This window comes from Melospiza melodia, chromosome 8 (genome assembly GCF_035770615.1).
Source record: "Melospiza melodia melodia isolate bMelMel2 chromosome 8, bMelMel2.pri, whole genome shotgun sequence".
NCBI classification, from domain to species: domain Eukaryota; kingdom Metazoa; phylum Chordata; class Aves; order Passeriformes; family Passerellidae; genus Melospiza; species Melospiza melodia.
The window spans coordinates 12,411,234-12,430,173 of record NC_086201.1 but is presented as its reverse complement, the minus strand read 5'-3'; the positions used below and the strand labels follow the sequence as shown (position 1 = coordinate 12,430,173).

Sequence of the window (18,940 nt, the reverse complement as noted above, 5' to 3'; positions counted from 1 at the left end):
GTTTCAGCAAAATTTTAACAGTATTAAATGATGCATTAGCCAAGGCCTCATTACTCTCACCAGATATACATAGCATGGTGCATTATAACTATTAGCAAAACTGACCTTCAGTTGTGAAATTAATAGATTTGAGGAACATTTGGCCAAACTTCTACACTAGCATGTCAAAGCTAATAGCATAGAGCTGTATTCTCCTCCTAAGGTGGGGTGTAAAGGTAGAAATCACAAGTGATGAGCCTTCAGGTGGGCTCAGAGCACCTCTCTATGTGGACCTTATTCCAGGGTTAGTTGCAATATTTGGGGCCAGATGAGGTTACAGGGACCAGTCAATCTGACCATCCATCAGAGAACTACACCCACTGCAGTTGGTAAATTTGCTTCATACAAATGATATTGCTGCACCCTGGCTGCTTTCAATTGAGCACTATATTTCCCTCTTTGTTTGTGCCTCAGCTTTGGCAAAATCACTAATATACAGTGACAAAAAGCTCTACAAAGAATACTGTGAGCCTTGGGTAAAATGCCAAGAAGTGTAATTACTGATGTGCACAACAAACCATTTCATTTGTGGTGGAAGTGTGATCCTAGCATTGACTTTTTCTATTAAACTTTGTGTATGATGCATTAACAATGCTTCAGTGGGTGGATATAAAAATCTGTCTCTTGTTAGAGCTGCCTCAGTATTCCCTCCAACAGCCTCCAAAGCTGTGCTGTGCTCTGCCAGGGGGCACTGCAGTGGTGTGAGAAACGATCCCTTTGACACATGAGAAGCCAGATAGTGAGAGGGACACGGCAGCACATCCTGTGTGCAAGATTGCACCTGCCAAAGCACCCTGAATGGTGCAGGCAAGGGAGCAGGGGGTGGCAGAGTGAGCAGGAATTAAATGAGGAATCTATCCCCTGAGATGGGGAGCTGCCAGTGCCAGTGTATCCTGGCACTGCATGTGGGGTACAACCTGCTGTGCTTGGGGCTGGGTGAAGCCCTTTGTCTCATCCTCCTATGAAAGCACTGATCCAAGGCATGCATGAAAAAAAGAGCATTCCCACAGTTCCTATTTCTATGTAAGGATATTTTCTAAATCCCTAAATATAAATTCTTTGTTATCCACTTGGTCCACCTGCCAGCAAATTTGCTTTTGAAACACACTTGGTAAATGGTTGCTTTGTGTGGCTTAGCCATCCTGCACAAAGTTTAATTTCCTCCTTTCCCCACATTCAGAGGTTCTTTACTTTCCCTAAAATATGTGTGAGGTGTCTCACTAGGATCCTCAGATCCATAAAAAAGGACAGCAAAAGGAGTCAGTGGCACACTGGACTCTCCATCTTCCAAAGGTGGAAATTTTTGGAAGGAACAAAGTGTAACAAGAGTCAGGGATGTGCTGTCAGATGCTGTGGTTAGAGGGCTGGTAAGAAGAGGTGGGGGAGTGCATCAAAATCTATGCAGCATTTGGATAAATCCAGAAATAATGGTCTTTTACCAGCCCAAAAAACTGGTAAAACTTGCTCAAGTTCAAGAGATTCCAGGCAAGAAGATAGTTAGTAAAAGATAGAGTAGAATTGGGAGAGATGCAGGGAGGATTGGGAGAGTGAGAGGGGATAATGAGAAGGAATAAGTTTTTGTAGTTATTGGCTTTTTATAAGCCAACAACTCTGCCCCACAATGCTGCTCACTCACTGCCCCTGGTGGGATGGGGGAAGAGAATTGGAAGGGTGAGAAAACTCTTGGGTTGAGGAAAGTACAGTTAAATAACCAAAATAAGATAAAATTTTATCTTATTTGTGATGAAAAGAAAATTATGAAAGAGAAAAAAATAGAAGCCCAGAAAGACAGGTGATGAATAAAACCTGAACTGCTCACCACCAACAGACCAGTGCTCAGCCTGTTCCTGAGCAGTGGCCCCTCACCAACCTTCCCCAGCTCCGTGTGCCAAGCGTGATGCCATATGGGATGGGACATCCCTGGGGTCACTTGGGATCAGCTGCCCTGGCTCTGTCCCCTCCCAGCTCCTTGTGCACCTCCCAGCCATTTCTCTGGTGGGTGGTGCAGAAAAGGCCTTGACCGTGTATGTGCTGCTCAGCAATAATGGAAACACCGTGAATTATGAGCACTGCTTGCAGCACAAATCCAAACCACAGCCCCAAAGCAGCTACTGTGAGGAAACTGAGCTCTACCCCAGCTCAAGCCAGCACAGTGCAAGAGCAGTGCAGTATTTCTTGAATGTGCTAAATGGAAAAGTGGTAATCTGCTGAGATTTTGTATCATAGGGTCGGTTTATGTGTGCATGCATTTTCCAGTGCTTGATACCTGAAAGTGGTATCACTCATCCAGACTTTCCTGGGACTAGTTCTACCATAAAATGACAGGCACTCAACAATTGTGATTTGAAGACAAGTTAAATTTCTTTAGTATCAGCAGTGCATCCTTCTACATGGCTTGGGGCAGTGTGATTCATCACATGCAAGGCAAGAATATTAACTAATCTTATAGGAATATAAATGTGTTGAAGAAATTCTTCCCCAAAAATGACTTCCTTGCTTTCAGTAATTCCTATTACTATTTATTTTTCAGCAAACTTTCCAATACTGCAAATTGCAACACTTCCTGGCTTTGTTGCTGTTTCTTGTATGGAGCAAAAAAGGTCCACATAATGTTTGGGTTTCTCCCTACAAATGGCAAGAATAAGCTCCAACCCAGGGACTTTGAAAATGTAATGCTTCCTCCCTGGTATTCCTTAGAAAGCAAAATTTCTCCACCCAAAAATTGTCTGATGCTGTGCAAACACAGAAGCCAGCAGAAGTGGAAAAGAAACACAGGGATATTTTTGCTTTCTTCCCTAGTACAGGCAGATAAAGAACAATATTTGTCTGCACACATGAGATCACTTAAACTTTTGTAATACCCTATCAAATTTGTATTCTTCCTACCTCCCCCACTGGCAGTGACATGCCACCAAATGAGTTCTCTAAGTCACCCCTTGTGACACTGCCTCTGTTGGTCTGACTCCACGGAGTCACCTGTGTGGTCCTGCCTGCAGTACCAGCAGCTTGGTGGAGGAGCTCAGCAGGGCCGTGGGAGAGGCTGCCCAGCCCTGCTGGTTCGCATGTCTGCCTGTGATGGGCTCTCTCCAGCCTGTTCTCTTGCCATGAACTGCCTCTCACAGGGGAGACCTGCAGCAGCCCTTGAACTTGCTGCTCCACCAGCACTCAGCAGACTGAAATCCCTGCCTGAATAGCAGAGGTGCAAATCTGCTGCTGCCCTGCCACATCCACCCTTCTCTGTGGTCTGTGCCCCCCACATGCCTCCAGCTCTGCCAGGAGGAATTCTCATCCTTACAGCTGCTCCTCAGCCTGACCTCTCTGTTGGAAGGCTGCCAGCAAAATTAGAAATTAATTTCAGGTCTAGTGGTGGTTTTACGAGATGCTACTGCTTGTGTGCTGGGAACATGATTCAATTCCCAGAGTCACTGGGCACTGAACAGACTGTGCAGAGTAACAGTTTTCAATCAATACTGACCTGAGCTGGAGATGAACCCATCTGGAAAAGATGAAAGCTCTGCAAAGCTCCCATTTACAATTCCCTTTGACATGCTGATTCCCTACCACTGGCCGATGCCTTCCTTCCCAGGATCATTACGAAGCAAACTCTATTTCATTTAGGTCATGACCTTATGTCTGATTTTTCAGAGAATTATGACCTACTTTGAGGCTGGGCTTCATGCTTGTTTTCAACTCTTCAGATGGAGTAAATAGTAAGTAAGTTAATTACCTGAGGACAAGCATTTATTTTTAGTACTTTTAATAATTTATTTTTAATATTTTTAATAGCTTCTCGGTATAACCAGTGCAATGTAAAAATATTTAGGGCCCTTCTTTGTAAATCTGTAGCTTTTACTCCTAACCTTTTTTACTCCTAACTGCAGAGTATTACATGAAATTCATTGACTTTTACTCCTCACTGCAAAGTATTACATGAAATTTTGCCAAAATGAAACCTCTGGCCTGAAACACTGTAGAGTCCATAGCTTAGAATAAATAATGCTTCATCTTGCCACTGGCTAAACTGCTCTAAGCTTAACCATGTGTACAGGAAGAAAAGAAAAACAAAAAAGGAGATTCCCCCTCACCATGCTCTTAATCCACCTTTCTCTATACTAATCTGAAGATGAGCTTGTGAATGGTCAATAAGGAGGCCAGGGCCCAGTTTGCTGAGCATGTGGCCTAGATCCTCAGCTGATGTATATAATTTATATTTTGAACCTCATCACACCAGGAGCAGATTATGTTCCTGAACAGTAAATATTGACTGCCATTAGGCCCTGTTGAACTTCAACAAACCATTTTTTTCTATTCTAGTTCTTTTGCAGATTAAGACCAGATAAGCAAATTACAGCATGTCAGAGCAGGACAGGCCAATATAGCAGGGTTTTGAAGCTGTGTGTTGATTTTTGCTGGAAAGGAAGTATATCACTTAACCAGGTCATATTGCAGTTTTCTCAAATTACATTTACCCCTTTCTTGAAACAATAGAGGTGCTGCTAATTGGGTTACAACACACAGCACATTTCTGAATAGTGTGGTACATAATAAGTCGACCTTTAGGAATGGGGGGTAACCAAAGACCTGATAGAAACGCAGCCCTGAAGACCTTAATTAGCTGAAACCATCTCCGACCTTCCCTTGGCTTTGTCCAAGCAGAGCCTCCAAGACAGGCTGGAACACATTTATCCAATAAACTTGTCACATGAGAAAGGCTCTGCAGCAGTGTTTGGTTGGGCCTGCCTGCACTGGGAGGTAAGAGGATCTCAGGTTGTTTACCAGAAGGTGTTGCACAACGCACGAGTTAAAACCAGGCTGGCAGGCTCTGTGGGAGCCACACTGCACAGCCCTTCCCCAGCTGCCTGGGTCAAGGGCTTGCATAACATCAAGAAAAGTCATGTGTATCTGTGATATTATTTGAAGAAGCTTCATAAAAAATATAATCTAGTGTAATTTTCCAACTCAGCATGCAATTTTGAATTTCTAAGACATAAAGAGAAAAAAGGAGTAGCTCATTGTATTGGCATATATTATTTGGTTAATTTCAGATTTTGTGGCACTATCAGTAAACTATTTCACACATTTAGGTAATTTCTTGATACAATTGCATATGAATAATAATGCCAGTAAACACAAACTTGCTTTATGCCTCTTTCCTGCAGTGCCAAGTAAGAATCTCTGATGAAGTCAGAGCAGTTACTCCAATGTGAAATGCACGAGTCTCACCCTCACACCACACAGAGCAATGCTGTCACTATTTTGTTTTAAACACACTATTCTGTGCTAAGTCTTCAAATTTATGTTATTTGACTCAATAAATGTTTGATGGTCTCAGTGTAGCATCTAGTGGAGAAAGGGTAAATAACAGAAAAAATGCAAAGCAGAACTGTGCCATTAACCCTGGTGCACAGTGGGGATGAAAGTGTGTTCTGTTGGGGAGGGGGAATACTGGGAATATTCCCTCAGATCATTCAGTGGAACACTTTGGGGGTTTCTGCAAAGTGGCTGCAGTTAACTGGGTACAGTGCAAGGCTTCTAATCCAGGCAGAGCAGGATGGTATCACTGGCCTGAATTCAGCTCAGGAGAGTCTCTGTGTCTGAGCTACACAATTGCTATGAAGGCAAATTGTCCTTTAGAAACTTCCCTACTTAGTTTAAATTTGCTTTTGCTGCAGCAATAATGTTTCTGTCCTGGCTCAGTGAGTTTTGTGTTTTTTGAGTTCATGCTAATACTGTCTCCAATTAAACTACAGAGCCAGAGCTGCTGTTCCCCACATTTTGTCCTGACTTAGCCCTTGCACAACCCAAACAATATCAGTGTTGCTGCAGCAGCTGGTCACACTGGAAACACCACAGCCAGATCTGGCTCACAGGGGACTTGGCTCAGGACTGGTCCAGGACCCGTGGTGCAGCCAGACCTTGCAGGGCTCAGGGAAGTTGTGAATGCACAAGCAAAGCAGGAATTGTTCCCACTGCCTTTGCATATTTAATCTGGGATTCAAGGGCTTAGCTTTCGAGACATACCAAATCTCAGCAGGTCCTGAAAAATGGGCTCCTCTGTGTAATTACTTAACAGCAGCAAAAAAAGCTTAGTGTAACATTTTTAATATAATTTTTTCTGAATATCATTATTATATTCTGTTTATAAACAAATTAGAGTAGCATATCCTTGGTAAAAGAGAAGAAATCTTAATTTTCAATAACTGCAACCTTAACAGAGTAAAGAATAGAAGGCTTGTTTTATAATTATTTTCTTTAAACTTTATTGTGACTTTTTAAGTGCATAATGTCTTCAGTATTTCATGGGGAGGTGAACAAAGAAGCACAAATCCATACACCAGAGTCTGCCTCTAGGCACAGTTCATAGTGAAGAGTCCTCCACTGTTAGAGGGGGGGAGACAACAATGAAATTAATGATGGCTTTGTAGAGCCAGTTCCTCATGATATGGCATGGAAATGTGCTGCCTTGGGCAGGAATACAAAGTAGAGGGTATGTCCCTCATTAAAAGTACCTCTAGAGAAAACTCTGATTAATCCAAAATTATCTAAGATACAATTTCTTTGCAATTCATGAGGCCTTTGTATGTTGCCACATATGTGTAGCAAGCAATTACAGAAGAATCTGCATTAGCCTTGTGGCACTAACCAATAGGCAGCAGAATCAAGGGTTCCCCATTCTGTATCTGTCCTTACTAAATCTTGGGAGTAAGACAGGCCAGACTGCTACCTCCTGAATCCCCATTAGCACATTGGAAGGTGTAAAGTAGGGGGGATTCCTGTTTTCCTACCTTGGTGCAGAGTGGAGCTGATAGTGCTGCCTGCAAGCAGTGGGACTGCCCCGCTGTCTTCCAGAATGCTTCCCAGGTAATCTAAAGTGCCTTTCAGCTCTGTGCTAATCTCAGTCCAGCCCCTCATTACCTGATGTTTTCCTGCTCCTCTGAACTGCTGAGGGTCCTGTCCCATGATCCCATAACAAGTTCACTGCAATGAGGGTAACTATCCTGGTTTTGAATACTTAAGAAATGGCAGCAGACGTCACCAAAAAAACCCTCTCACTCCAGTCCAGTAACTGCTGAGACTGGAGCTGGACAGAATGAGCTACAGATTTTTACCTTTAGCACATGAAAGCTAAGATTCTTAGATAACAAGCAAATTTTATGAGCTGTGGGTAACATTACAGACCTGCTATAGATCAGATAAAAGCCACATTCAATGTGCAAATAAATGCTAGCCTTGGTGGTGGTGTCACCAGAGCCACGAAGCACTGAGAGATCCTGTCCTCTGTGTGTGGTCCCTTTGGGGTTGAGTAAGGAAGGTGCAGGCAGAGCAGTGGTGTAAGAGCAATATTGTGCTTTGCTGGTTTCAGTGTTGTCAGTCCATAGGGCTCCTAACTCACCCTTCACTGGCATCTCTCTTCTTCTATTCCCTGGTAACCCAGAAGCCACTTTTGTGTCTGTGAAAGCATCTTTCCAGGGTTCTATTCACCAAATGGCAAATAGTTTGAAAATTCCTGCTGGCTCTCTGGTCCTCTTGTCTTTGCTGAAAGTTTCAGATGTTAGCTGGTACACTCTACCCATGCTATTGTTAGGATACAAATATTTTTATATAAAAACCAACACGTACAACATTTTGCATTCTTAATCTGAAAATATTTTTCTGCCTGATTAGAAAATGCAGTGAGCTGAATTTTCTGTAAATATTGATGCTTTTTTATTATAATTGGTCTGGCTAATTTCTACATGATCAGCCCAAGCTTTCTAAAATTTTTTTCTGCTTATGACATGAACTTTGGAACCACTTCAGGAAGCCAGAAAGTGAACATTCTATGAATCAAAAGTGCAGAACAGGTTACACAGTTATTGGAAGAACTTAACCGGTCAAAAAATCTGTCTTGGCAAATTTTTTTGCAGGAGGCCAGAACGTGGGTGTACCAGGAAGTATTTTGCACATATGTTTTGTTTAGTTGAGTTGCTCCTGTGCCATCTTTGTCTTTTTCTTAGGGCAGGCCAAATTTGGCAGTTTTCTGTACCGCACTCTAATTCAAGGTCAGAACAAACCACAACAGTCAATAAATGCTCTTTTATTTTCCTCTTCAGAAATACTTGTAAAGAACACTTACTTTGGAAACATGTCATGTTATACTGCAATGGACAAAGGCATTTTCAGGACTGGGGGTGCATTTCTGGCTATGTTTTACCAGCAGGGGAAAAGCCCTGCACTGCTGCTGGCTGTAGGCAGACAATGGTGACCTCAAAACCACAACTGTGAAACTGTGGCACAGTGAGAGGTGACACACGGTCCCCACTGGGTCTCACATGGGTGAGGAGTTCTGTGCAAACTTTATAAAGAAGCCTGGGAAAGGCTGAAGTAACAAAGCACTAAAAAAAAGTTGTTTTTTTTTTAATCCTCAGGAAAAAAACATGGGAAAGGATGACAGAGAGGCCATTTTCTCCTCTCTTCTTCTATATCTACTGGTAATTTTCAAAAGGTTTCCTGATGTTGTACTGGAAACAGGGCTGAAATATGAAACTGCCCATCTGAAAGTGTGACCTTATTCCAGTGTTTTTCTTGTAGATCAAGGAAGCAAAACGAACTCAAGCAACTTCTTTTCCAATGTACAGTGTGCACTGCTTATCTTCACAAGTTGCTGTCACCTTAAGAGAATAAAGAGCTATGGCCTTCACTCAGGGATCTTAGCAACAGAAATGTAAATAGCATTGAGTACAAAACACAGCAACCTGTGCACTTACATCATTGTTATTAGAACCAGTGCTATCTGACTTCCAGCTTTGAAAGAAAACTGTCTACTTTCTGGATAGTTACCTACAAGTCAGTCAAATAAAGGTCAACATAAAGTTAGGGGAAAACAAAGCCTGTGAAGGTAAAACCTGTGTGTGTCAGCTGCTCATTTCAAATATTACTTCAATTTTTTTTATCACTGTAGAAAGAAATCAATAGTAGGATTGAACCAATTCCACACAAATGGAGCCCACTTATACTCCACTTTTTGCATGCATCTTTCTCTCCTCCCAAATACTCCAGAAATTTTCTGAAGAGTTCCAAATCTAGAAGGCTTTAGTGGCAGTTGTCAGTGCTGGGTTGCTTAATGATGGGCTTAGAAAAAGGGAAAAAAAACTACTCTAAAACTTGCAACACAGCTCAAACCAAAGTTATGGGCTGTTGCAGAAATTACTGGGTGAGGTTCTTTGGGCTAAGTCAAAATGAAGGTCTAACTAAACCATCATTTTTGGCTTTGTATCTATGCAACTGGTTTGCTAAATTAAGATCTTAAAATGTTGATTAAATCCCTTTTAAAGTTCTAAAAACGTTCATTAGATGTTCCATTGATTTAAATGTTTTACTGGGATTTCTCTGGTTCAGTCCCCACAGGATATGATAGGAAGCAGGAGGTTGGAGGTGGGGACATCTCTCTGCTGCAGCTGCAATGCAAGAAAGGCTGACCCAAGTCACACCAAAAGTCCAGGTAACCTGGTGCCCTGCAGCTCCCTACAGTGGAAATATAAGGAGAGAGCAGTTAGAGCCTAATTTACCAGTTCAACCTCTGAATATCTAAGGATGGAATTGGAGGCTCTCTCCATTTCTCTGCAAAGCAGCCTGTTTTTCTGCAAATTTGTCTAGGAACTTCTTGCAGCCCTAAGTATTTTTGGCATCTAAAAGATCTCATGATGATGAATTATCCAAATTAAGCAGATGTTGTTTAAATAGTACTTCCTTTTGCTTTTTTTACACTTCCATTTGAAAAATATTATTAGATTCATCGTTGTTCTCATAAGAAATGAGTAATTGTTCCCTATTCACCTTTCCCACGTCAGACTTGATTTTTGATACCTGTATTACATCTGCCATTTCTCATCTATATGAGAGTAGTTCCAAGTAGTTCCAGAGTAATTAACCTGTCTTAGAAGGCATTCTGTCTTTCTGATCAATCTGGTCACTCTTTCCTGTTTTTTCATGTTTTTCCAATGCTTAAGATGCTACCACATCTCAAGATGCTATAAGCAGAATTTTGTCTTGTATTAAAGGAAAGAACACGATTCCTGAATATTTATACGATAGCATTTTATTGTTGCTTTATCATTCTCTTCTGTCCTTTTCAGTCCAAACTGCCTCTCTGAGCACTGAGATAACAATTTCAGAAAATTTATCCATAGTGACTTCAAAATATCTTTGCTGACTGATATGAACTAATTAGAGCCTACTATGTTGCACAAGTATGTATTTTTTTGTTTTCATTTCATTGACTGATCGTTGCATTTTAGCTGTTATTTTATCACCTACTCCATCTTTATCATGATGGATTTTTCTTTTGGCTACTTTGTGCCAGCAGTTTTGGTTTTGATTTTCCTGAAGAATTGTGAATCCTTAGAAAACACTGTCCAGTCCTGTTTCACTTACCACTTGTGAACATGTTGTAAAGCTCAGGTGCATTTGGTATCTCACTGGCTACTCCCTTTGTGATAATTTACCCATCCATCCTCCCTTTGAAGCAGTTACCAATCACACAGAGAGCTTGCCTCCTGGGCTTTGTAAAACTGTTTGGGGAAATCTTCAAATGTGATTGCTTCATCCAGGCTGCATGTTAAATGTTCTTCAATCATGTCCATAGCTCCTTCATGGGTTGGACTGGGAAGATACCCCGAACATGCTCTGTCTCCCCTGGTGCCACACATTTGGATTTCCTTTCTGTGGCAATTAGACTGAGAGTAAAAGCAAGCTGGGAGGAGGAGAGGAGAAAGAAGATAGCAGGAGCTTGTACAAACTTAGTCTTCTTCCAACAGGGAGTTGATTAAGGCTGAAGATCCAGAGTCCCAGTATTTATACAAAGTCTACATAAGCCAGCTCCTCTTTATCAATATTTGCTGACTTTGCTGACATTTTTAAAGCTCTACCAGGTTTGCAGTTTCCACTTCTTCTCATTACATGGTGATGAGCCATGTGTTAGACTGACTGGGTTGTCATTTCTGTTTTCTCTGAAGTCTTGTCTAAAAACTTCTATTCTTACAGAACTGGGTTCACTCCAAACCATAAATTACAAAGCACAGTTAATAGTTTGGCGATTTCAGATCCAAGCTCCCTTTGAACCCTGGGGTGAAAAATACATTGTCCTGGCACTCAGGTACTGTACAGTTTACTGACTGGCTCCAAAACCACAGACACTCACTTTTGCACATATGTTTTTTCTGACCATGCCCCTAAAAAAAGGTTTAGTTGTAGCAATCACCTCAAAATCTGCCAAAAAGAACAGTGACACAAAAAAGGCACTTAGTTTTCTCCTGTTTTCCCTGAATGCTTTTGTTTCATCTCTGTTGCCTGCTAGTTCCTCATATTCTCTGGCAGATCTGTTCTTGATGTGTTTGGGGAAAAAAAATTATGCTTCAAAGTATTTTTTTACCTGGTTTATTATGGTTTTGTTTTGCCAGTTTATGCTACTTGCCAGCATTTCTCCTTTTGGACAGAAGCAGAAAATAACAGTGTTCCACGAGTGAATGCGCAAGTGGACTTCACAGAATCACTGGGCTGTTTGCAGTGGGTATCTAGAAATTCAACCTTGTGGTACTTTGATGTGCATTAAAGGCAAAGAAGTTTGTCAAAGAAGGCTGGCTGGAGAAAAAATGGACTTGGTGAAACATGGTCCAGAAACTGTAAGTACTGATGTTTCCATTAGCTTTTTGTTTTTGTATCATTTCTGAGCATTATCTATAACATATATTTATAAAATAAATAAATACAGCCAGCCTCCAGACTGGATGATAGCTGCAACAAGCTTATTACCACAAATTGCTATTTTGCAGTATTCTAACAATTAGTACTGTGGAGCCCTATGGCACCAGGTATTGCACAAACTTGAAGAGAAAGTGAGTCCTTGTCCCAAGCAGCAAAATTCTTCTGTCCCCATAGCTTAGGACACTGCTACCACTCACATTCAGTATTTATGTCCATACAATGCACTGTGATACAGTAACAGTGATCCCAAAGCACAAACTGCTCTGCCATTAATGCTGAGCAGTGGCACTGCCCATGAGGAATTTGGCCAACTTTAAGGTTGTTTCCTGAGTAATGTGTGTATGTTGTAAGGGCTTTGCTGAATTAGGACCTCACTTTATAGAAAACCCATCTGCTAACAAACACGTTATGCTTGATCAAGCTTAGCGTTAAGATTAAGTGCCTTGTCTCCTCTTTTCACAGCTAAACTCCACCTGTAGTGAGAGTAATTTATCTTGAATTGCTTTAATGCAGTGTTTAAGTATGTCTTCTTGGCCACAAAGCAGTTTGCATGTATTTCAGTGAGAGGCTTAAAATCCCATTCACATTTTTCATGTACAGTTTTCTCAGATAAATTAATCACAGCTTGGTTGGCAGGTCTTGCATGAGTAATAAGGTTGTTGGCACAAACACACACCACAGGTCTGTTAGGTAAAGGAGAAGCTTTTGTTTGCTTCTATATTTACCCAAGAGGTTTAACTTGTACAAAACAGTTTAAGATAGTGGTGCTTTACTAGCAGGACACAACAGGCTGTGAGATAACATGTCCTCCCCAAAAAGCATCAACAGAGTACAGATAAATCCCCACACACTGGTTTGAAAATTAAACTCTTGCTATGCAAAATATTTTCACAAAATGCAGTTTCCATTGCTTATATACACAGGCAGACAACAGCCAGAAGCTTGCTGTTATATGAAAGAGCCATGCTCTTGAAAGAGAATTGAGCTGAATGCACTTTTTACATGAGAAAGGAATGTGCTCTTTTGAGTAAATAATGACAAAGTGACATTTTAGTTTGCTTTTTCTCTTTCATTCATAATTTTGGGAAGTGATTGCTCAGGGTTTATAACATGTAACTCAGAATTCTGCAAAGTAAGTTTTTTGCTGAATTCGTCTGAGCAATATCTGCACTCAAACATTCTGCAGTGCAATTTTGCTCCATTGCTGTTGTAAGAGCATGAGCTGGAGAGCTTTGTCTCAATATCTGTGTAGTGCTCTTGCAATGTAGGCCTGACCTGAGGTACTCTGCACATGGTGGGAATCTTCCACTGCCTCGATTTAGGGCTTTCAATCAAGTCTTCTGTAAACAACAAAATGCAGAAAAGACAATGTATTGCAAGGAATTAACATTGGAATGCACATATAATATCTGTATGTGTCACTAATTTTGTGTTAGATCAGCAAAACAAATCCCTTTGTACCACTGCAAGGCTGCATTTGCCAAAATGATGTTGTGGAGTTCTACAGTCACCACAAGGAGTGGTTTGGGTTGCTCCTCCATCACACACTCTGTTGAAAGCAATGTATTAATTATTGCTCTTCTCAGCTGGAACATAACTTTATGTCTGACACAAACCATGCACAAGAAAATGATATGAAAATGTGAGAGGCAGAATTGGAATCTTAAGTGCAAATGGATTGAAATGTACGTGTGCAATTTGTGCCTAAATTTGACATGAACTTTTGAAAAAGAATTATCAGGCAACCAAGCCAACTCTGCAGCCAAGGAGGCCTTTAATGCCCAGAGGAACATATGCCCTGCTGGAGAGGCTGGCAGCAGCTCACAAATGCAGCATACAGTGGTGGGATGTCTCTGCTTGCACCACAATCAGTCTGTCAACTACAGAGATGTTCAGGAAGAGCTGGAGGAACAGGAATGCAACAAGGAATGGCATTACTGATGCTGTGTGTACTATTTTGGGGCTTTATGAAATCATCAGTCTAGGAATTGTTCAATCTAAGTTCAATTCACATTTCGAGCTTTGTCATCTTTTAGATTTTTGTTAATAAAATGTAAATCTCAGCAATTTATAAGTGTTTTCTATTCATTATCATTAAGAAGTCTATTATTTAAAAGAGCTCCAGAGATTGTGATCTGAAATTTCTGCTTGACTGCTTTCCCCAAATTTGGTCTTCTCACCCCTGATTCACATTATTCCTGGAAGAAGTCATATGGAGTATCCTGTATTATCATAATACTCACTAAGTAAATGGAAAGGTTACAAGTCCTTGGATTATTTAGCCCATTATCATGGAAGGGGTATGACTGCTTTATTAAAAGCAATTGAGGGAAAACACTGCTAAGAGGGAAGGAGTATTTAAGCAAAAGAACAAAACTGGCACAAGAACAATTTAGGCTGGAAATGTATATAAAGTTTGCAAACATCAAACAAATGAGATTTTAAAAAGCTTCCTAATTAGAGGAGAACATGCAAACTCCTTCAGTACTACTCCACATCTTGCTATGGTTAGGAATTTAATTGTGAAATCCAAGAACTCATTCCCAAACATTGGACTCAGTAATCTCAAGGGTCTTTCCCAGCCTAAATGATTCTATATATTCTATGTGTCTGTTACTCAGTAAACAGCTTGTGAGAGGTTGTATTTTAATAAGTGGACATTAAAGACATTTTTAACCAAACCCTTTCAGACACAATATAAGTACATCAAAGGACCGGGTTGTGTTAAACCACGTCTTTGAACGCAAACCTTCCCATGGGCCACATATGAAAATGTTTATGTGGCCAGGGCGCACAATACACCTCATGCTCTGGAAAGCTCCGGCAAAGACCTACAGGCAGTAATGACCCCCTGGGATATTTGCAGGGTGAGGCTGGGCGGCCATGTGACCAAGACGGAGGGTTACGACATTAACACACCCCCACTGCTCCAGTGTGGCTCATTTTTCCCTCGGAACGGAGCGGGTCAGAAGGGCAGCGTGCGGCTCCCACGGGCACAAGGATCCCTCAGAGCACCCCGTCCCCCGGGCGAGCTGAGGGCGGCGGGAGCCAAACCGAGCCACCGAGCGCAGCTGAGGGCCGCACCGCCACAGGTGTGAGTGACGGCTCACCTGACCAATCAGTGCTCACCGCCGGCTTCAGCCATGGCAAATCCAACCAATCAGAACGCCAGCTGCACTCTCGGTCATGCCCTCTCCCTTTTACGGACACATGGCGGACCAATAGAAAGGGGAGCACAGCGCCCGCCCCCCCATCGGCTCTCGCGAGCTCTCGGGGGCCGCCTCCCGCCCTCCGCCGGGTGACTGCGCAGCCGCCATGTTGGTTGCTATGCTGCCCGCGTGAGGCGGGCAGGAGGGCGGCGATGAGGGGAGGAGGCTGCAGGTCCTCCCCCCTCCTCCCCCACGGGCGCTCGCTCGCTCGCCGGCAGGGAAGGCGCCTCCGCAGCGCCCCGGCGCTCCACCTCCCCCCGGTCCCCTTTGCCTCCCGGCCGGGGCTGCGTGCGGGGCAGCCGCCGGTCCGTGCGAGGCAGTGCCGCGCCCCGTGAGAGACAGCCCCGGCCCGTGCGGCCCCTCCGGCCGGTCTCTGTGAGGAGAGGGGGGAAGGAGAGGCCGGAGGGTGGGGGTGTCCTCCGCCTTCCCCCCGGGGCTCCTCCGTCCTCTTCTCCCCCAGCTTTTTTTCCCTCTCCTCCCCCCCGCTCCCTCGGCCCAGTCGCTGCAGTACGATGCGGCGCTCGCCGCTGCGGCGGGGCGCGGGGCGGCTGCTGTCGCTGCTCCCGAGGCTGCGGCTCGGGCGGGCGCTGCGGGAAGACTGAGGAGGGGGGGGCGGCGAGCGGCGCCTCCGCTCCCGGTCTCGATCCCGATCCCGCGGGGGGGCGCGGGCGCTGCGCGTGCCCGAGCGTCTGCGGCGCGCGTGCCCGTGCGCGCGCCCGCGGAGGCGGGTTGGGGGTCGCGCGGGGCGGCAGCGGCGCGAGCGCGCAGCCCCCGCGCCTCTCGCCTCGGCGCTCCCCGCTCCATCTGGAACCAGGACGTGGATGGTACATGAAGGTAAAGGCGGCTCCGGGCTGGGGGCACGAGGGGCGCTGCGAGCCGCGGCCGTGTGCGTGCTGTGACCCCCCCGCTCCCCCTCCCGCAACTTCGCGCTCAGCTCGCCGCGGGCGGAGAGCGACTGCCCTGAGCCCTTTGGGGAGGGGGGGTGGCCGTGTGTGTGCGCTCTCCCTCCGCTTCCCCCTCCGGAAAAGCAGCAGAGCCGGCTCCCCTCGGCCAAGGGGGTGTGTGGGGGGGAAACAGCCTCGAGGGGAACGAGCTGCGGGGGCAGGTCGGGGTCTCTAAAATGCACTGAACTCCGCCGAACGCCCGAAACGGATTTTTATTTTAGCGTGTTTAATAAAAAACTTTGCGATCCTGTGCTTTCTAGGCACATGTGCGCGTTGCCCTGGTTATGGGCAGGGAAAATAGGTTTGAGTGCTGTCGCTGCATTCCTCTGGTACATTTTTAGTGTCTCCCTCGAGCAGAAGGCTTGTATAATCGCTGTGTCTATATGCGACAGAGGCTTTTCGTCTACCTGGTGATGGGTTAACTCGTGCATGCTGTTGCAGCACCGGCTGGAAGAAGCAAAACGTCTTTTTCCTTTCAAAAATCTCCAAGAGCTAGTGGCTAAAAGTAGATAGCTGCCGGTGTACGTGAGATGTTCCCACCTCTGGTCTGTTCGAAGGGTATATGCATCGTTCGGATGTAAAACACACGTGAACGAACTTTATGCTGTTATTTACAGCCATCCAGGACTTCAGTGTGGCCAAGCTGTTACAATTTTTGCAACTGTGAGGTAGAAAATATTTGTGTGACTTGGTGTATTACAGAAGTGCTAATGGATCTCAGCTGAAGGATAATTTTTAGGCTGCGGTGTGCACATACATTTGCTCACCCACGGGGCATTTCTCTTGCCCTGAGCTAAACTCGGAGTTGGGTGGTGAGGGGGTTTTGTGAGTGCACGTTTGCCTGCTTGTTTTGGCAAATAAGTGCTCTGTAGTGTTGGGAGCCACCGACGTGTTCACACGCATGCAGACATGGTGTGCTCCTCTCATTGGAAATGTGCGTTGCAGGAGTACAGGAAGGAGTTACATTAGAATTGGTAAAACCATTTTTTGTTAGATTTGTATATTGTAGGAAAGTTTTCCAGTTCATTGCTTGAACATAATATATTCACTATTGTAATCTTATGGGTGCCATTTTCTTGACAATGGATTTCTTGCTTCACTGACCTAAAAAGTTGTTTTTACATATTGGCACGACTCTGGCTTGCACCATGTTGATAAAAAATGATTCTGGGTGATAAGCTTACAGATCTGTACATGTGTGTCAGTATGTTTCCCAGGCAAGTTTATACTTTGTAAACTCAGAAGTGTACTGTCGGTGGGATTTTTTTGCTATAATTTTGTTGTCATTACTGTTTCTTTGTATTTTTAGATGATGTGCGTGTTTTTTAGTTTTTCAGAGTCAGATTAAACATTGAAATACAGATGCATATTATTCACAAGCTGAAATGTATTAAGTAATTTTACCTTTCAGTATGTTTTCCTTACGTTTGCAGTTAAATTTGTTTGGAATCAGATTTACCTGTTTAGAGTTTACTTCGATGGTTACTTCTTGTTCAGCAAAATTGTCCGTGGAATGTATTGTTTGTTGCCATGCTTTACAGTTCTCATGTCCTGTTAATGTCTAATTTAGGATGTACATAGCAGTATTGATTGAACACCCTTGCTAAAAATACTTTCAGGGTTGGGTACACTTACACCATAGTAGCAGGAAAGTTCAGCCAGTACCGTTTTTCTGTGACTAGAATTAATTCATTATTAGCAGCTATACTTTTAAAACATGAACAAAACCCAAAATCCTATAATCTTAGAAGTAATGCTAATGGCTCTCTGTTAATGAGCAGGGTTCATGTAGTACTATTTACATGTCACTGCCATTAGCATATTTGGAATATATGGTAAGTTAATACTCAGGGTACATCATTTTGGCTCAGGTCCTGCAGTGGCCCCTCTGTGGGCAGATGTTTCCACCTGCACAGGAGTTGCTGCAGGAACTTGAGCTCCAGCGTTGGTTCAGGAGGCATCAGGCCTGTGTTTGTCCTGGGCATTGCTGAGTGTGAGTGCTTGGTGGTGTTAGTGTGGTGCCACAGGGGCTCGTGGGCATGCAGAGCTCCAGGGCTGGCAGCCTCATACAGCAGTGTGTGACATGATTGTGGGGATAAAGGCACTTCTGAAAGATTGCTTTCACACTGTAACAGCACTGCTGAAAGGTCCTGAGCACCATCTGGGGGCTCCATTTCGCTGGGCCATTATTTATGGTTGCTGCTTTGTAAGGATTTTACTGAGTGTACATGGGAGTTGTGTGCCTGGGTTTGTGTGCACGTGTAGAAGGTGGGATGCACACCAAAGGTAGCCAGGATGGGTCAGCCCTCAGCTCAGCTGTGTGTGGGAACAAGAGCAGCTTGCTTGGGGCAGTTTAGGCTTTGGATGGAGTCAGTGGGTTGGGTAAATGTCTTCTTAAAATTACAGTGGATTAATAGTCTGTTCTAACTTTTCAACTGGTCAAATCTTTAATTAAAACAAGCAGTAGACATGTGCAAGGCTTTTTTTGGTGTTGGAATCAATGTTAGACTATTTTCCCTAAACTGATAAATAGTGCATTCCTATGGTTTGTCTTCTTGGGTCTTCTTACTACCAATAGTTTGATCCTCTGATTGCTCATGATTGTGCCTTGCTCCTCCCCTCCCCCAGTTTGGGTTTAAATTTGGTGCAAGATCATATGAATCCCATGCCTTCACATCCTGTTTCTGTGTCACCTCACTTCCATTCTCACCAATTAAAAAATGGCCAAACAAGAGAATCTTTCAGCAGATGGTTGACTGTGCTTTTTTTTTTTTTTTTAAATACAACACTTTCACTCTGATGCTGTCACTTTTCATTAAATGCCCAGACAGAATTCTCATGGGTATTAATGTCCTCCAACCTAAATAACTGTAAAAATGGTTTGTGTATGTATATAATATGGAATTGTTCATGGGGGAAAGTAGGAGCTGTGAAGGTGGAAGAGCAGAGGGAGGGGAGAATGGCCTGAGCAGGAGACAAAACCCAAGGAGCTCAGCAGAGTGCTGG

The 18,940-nt window shown here is 43.7% G+C and overlaps 2 protein-coding genes across 7 annotated transcripts in view; both read left to right on the top strand.

Moving 5' to 3' along the window:
- Window positions 1–13,855, top strand: part of TMEM177 (transmembrane protein 177) — a 70,317-nt gene extending 56,462 nt beyond the window's left edge. For 2 of the 5 annotated variants that reach the window (XR_010028543.1, XR_010028541.1), the window contains exons 2-3: window positions 9,418–9,520; window positions 11,478–13,855. The gene's annotated coding sequence lies outside the window, so the exon portion shown is untranslated. Of the gene's footprint in view, window positions 1–3,044; window positions 3,750–9,417; window positions 9,521–11,477 lie in introns of those variants that run through there. The other 3 variants (XR_010028542.1, XR_010028545.1, XR_010028544.1) reach the window with 3 other exon arrangements.
- A 1,876-nt stretch (window positions 13,856–15,731) lies between these two features.
- PTPN4 (protein tyrosine phosphatase non-receptor type 4) overlaps window positions 15,732–18,940 on the top strand; it is a 109,400-nt gene continuing 106,191 nt past the window's right edge. For both annotated transcript variants that reach the window (XR_010028540.1, XM_063161812.1), the window contains exon 1: window positions 15,732–15,824. Coding sequence is in view for 1 of the 2 variants with exons in the window: in XM_063161812.1 (XP_063017882.1) it covers window positions 15,812–15,824 (13 nt within the window). In the remaining variant the exon portion in view is untranslated. The remainder of the gene's footprint in view (window positions 15,825–18,940) is intronic.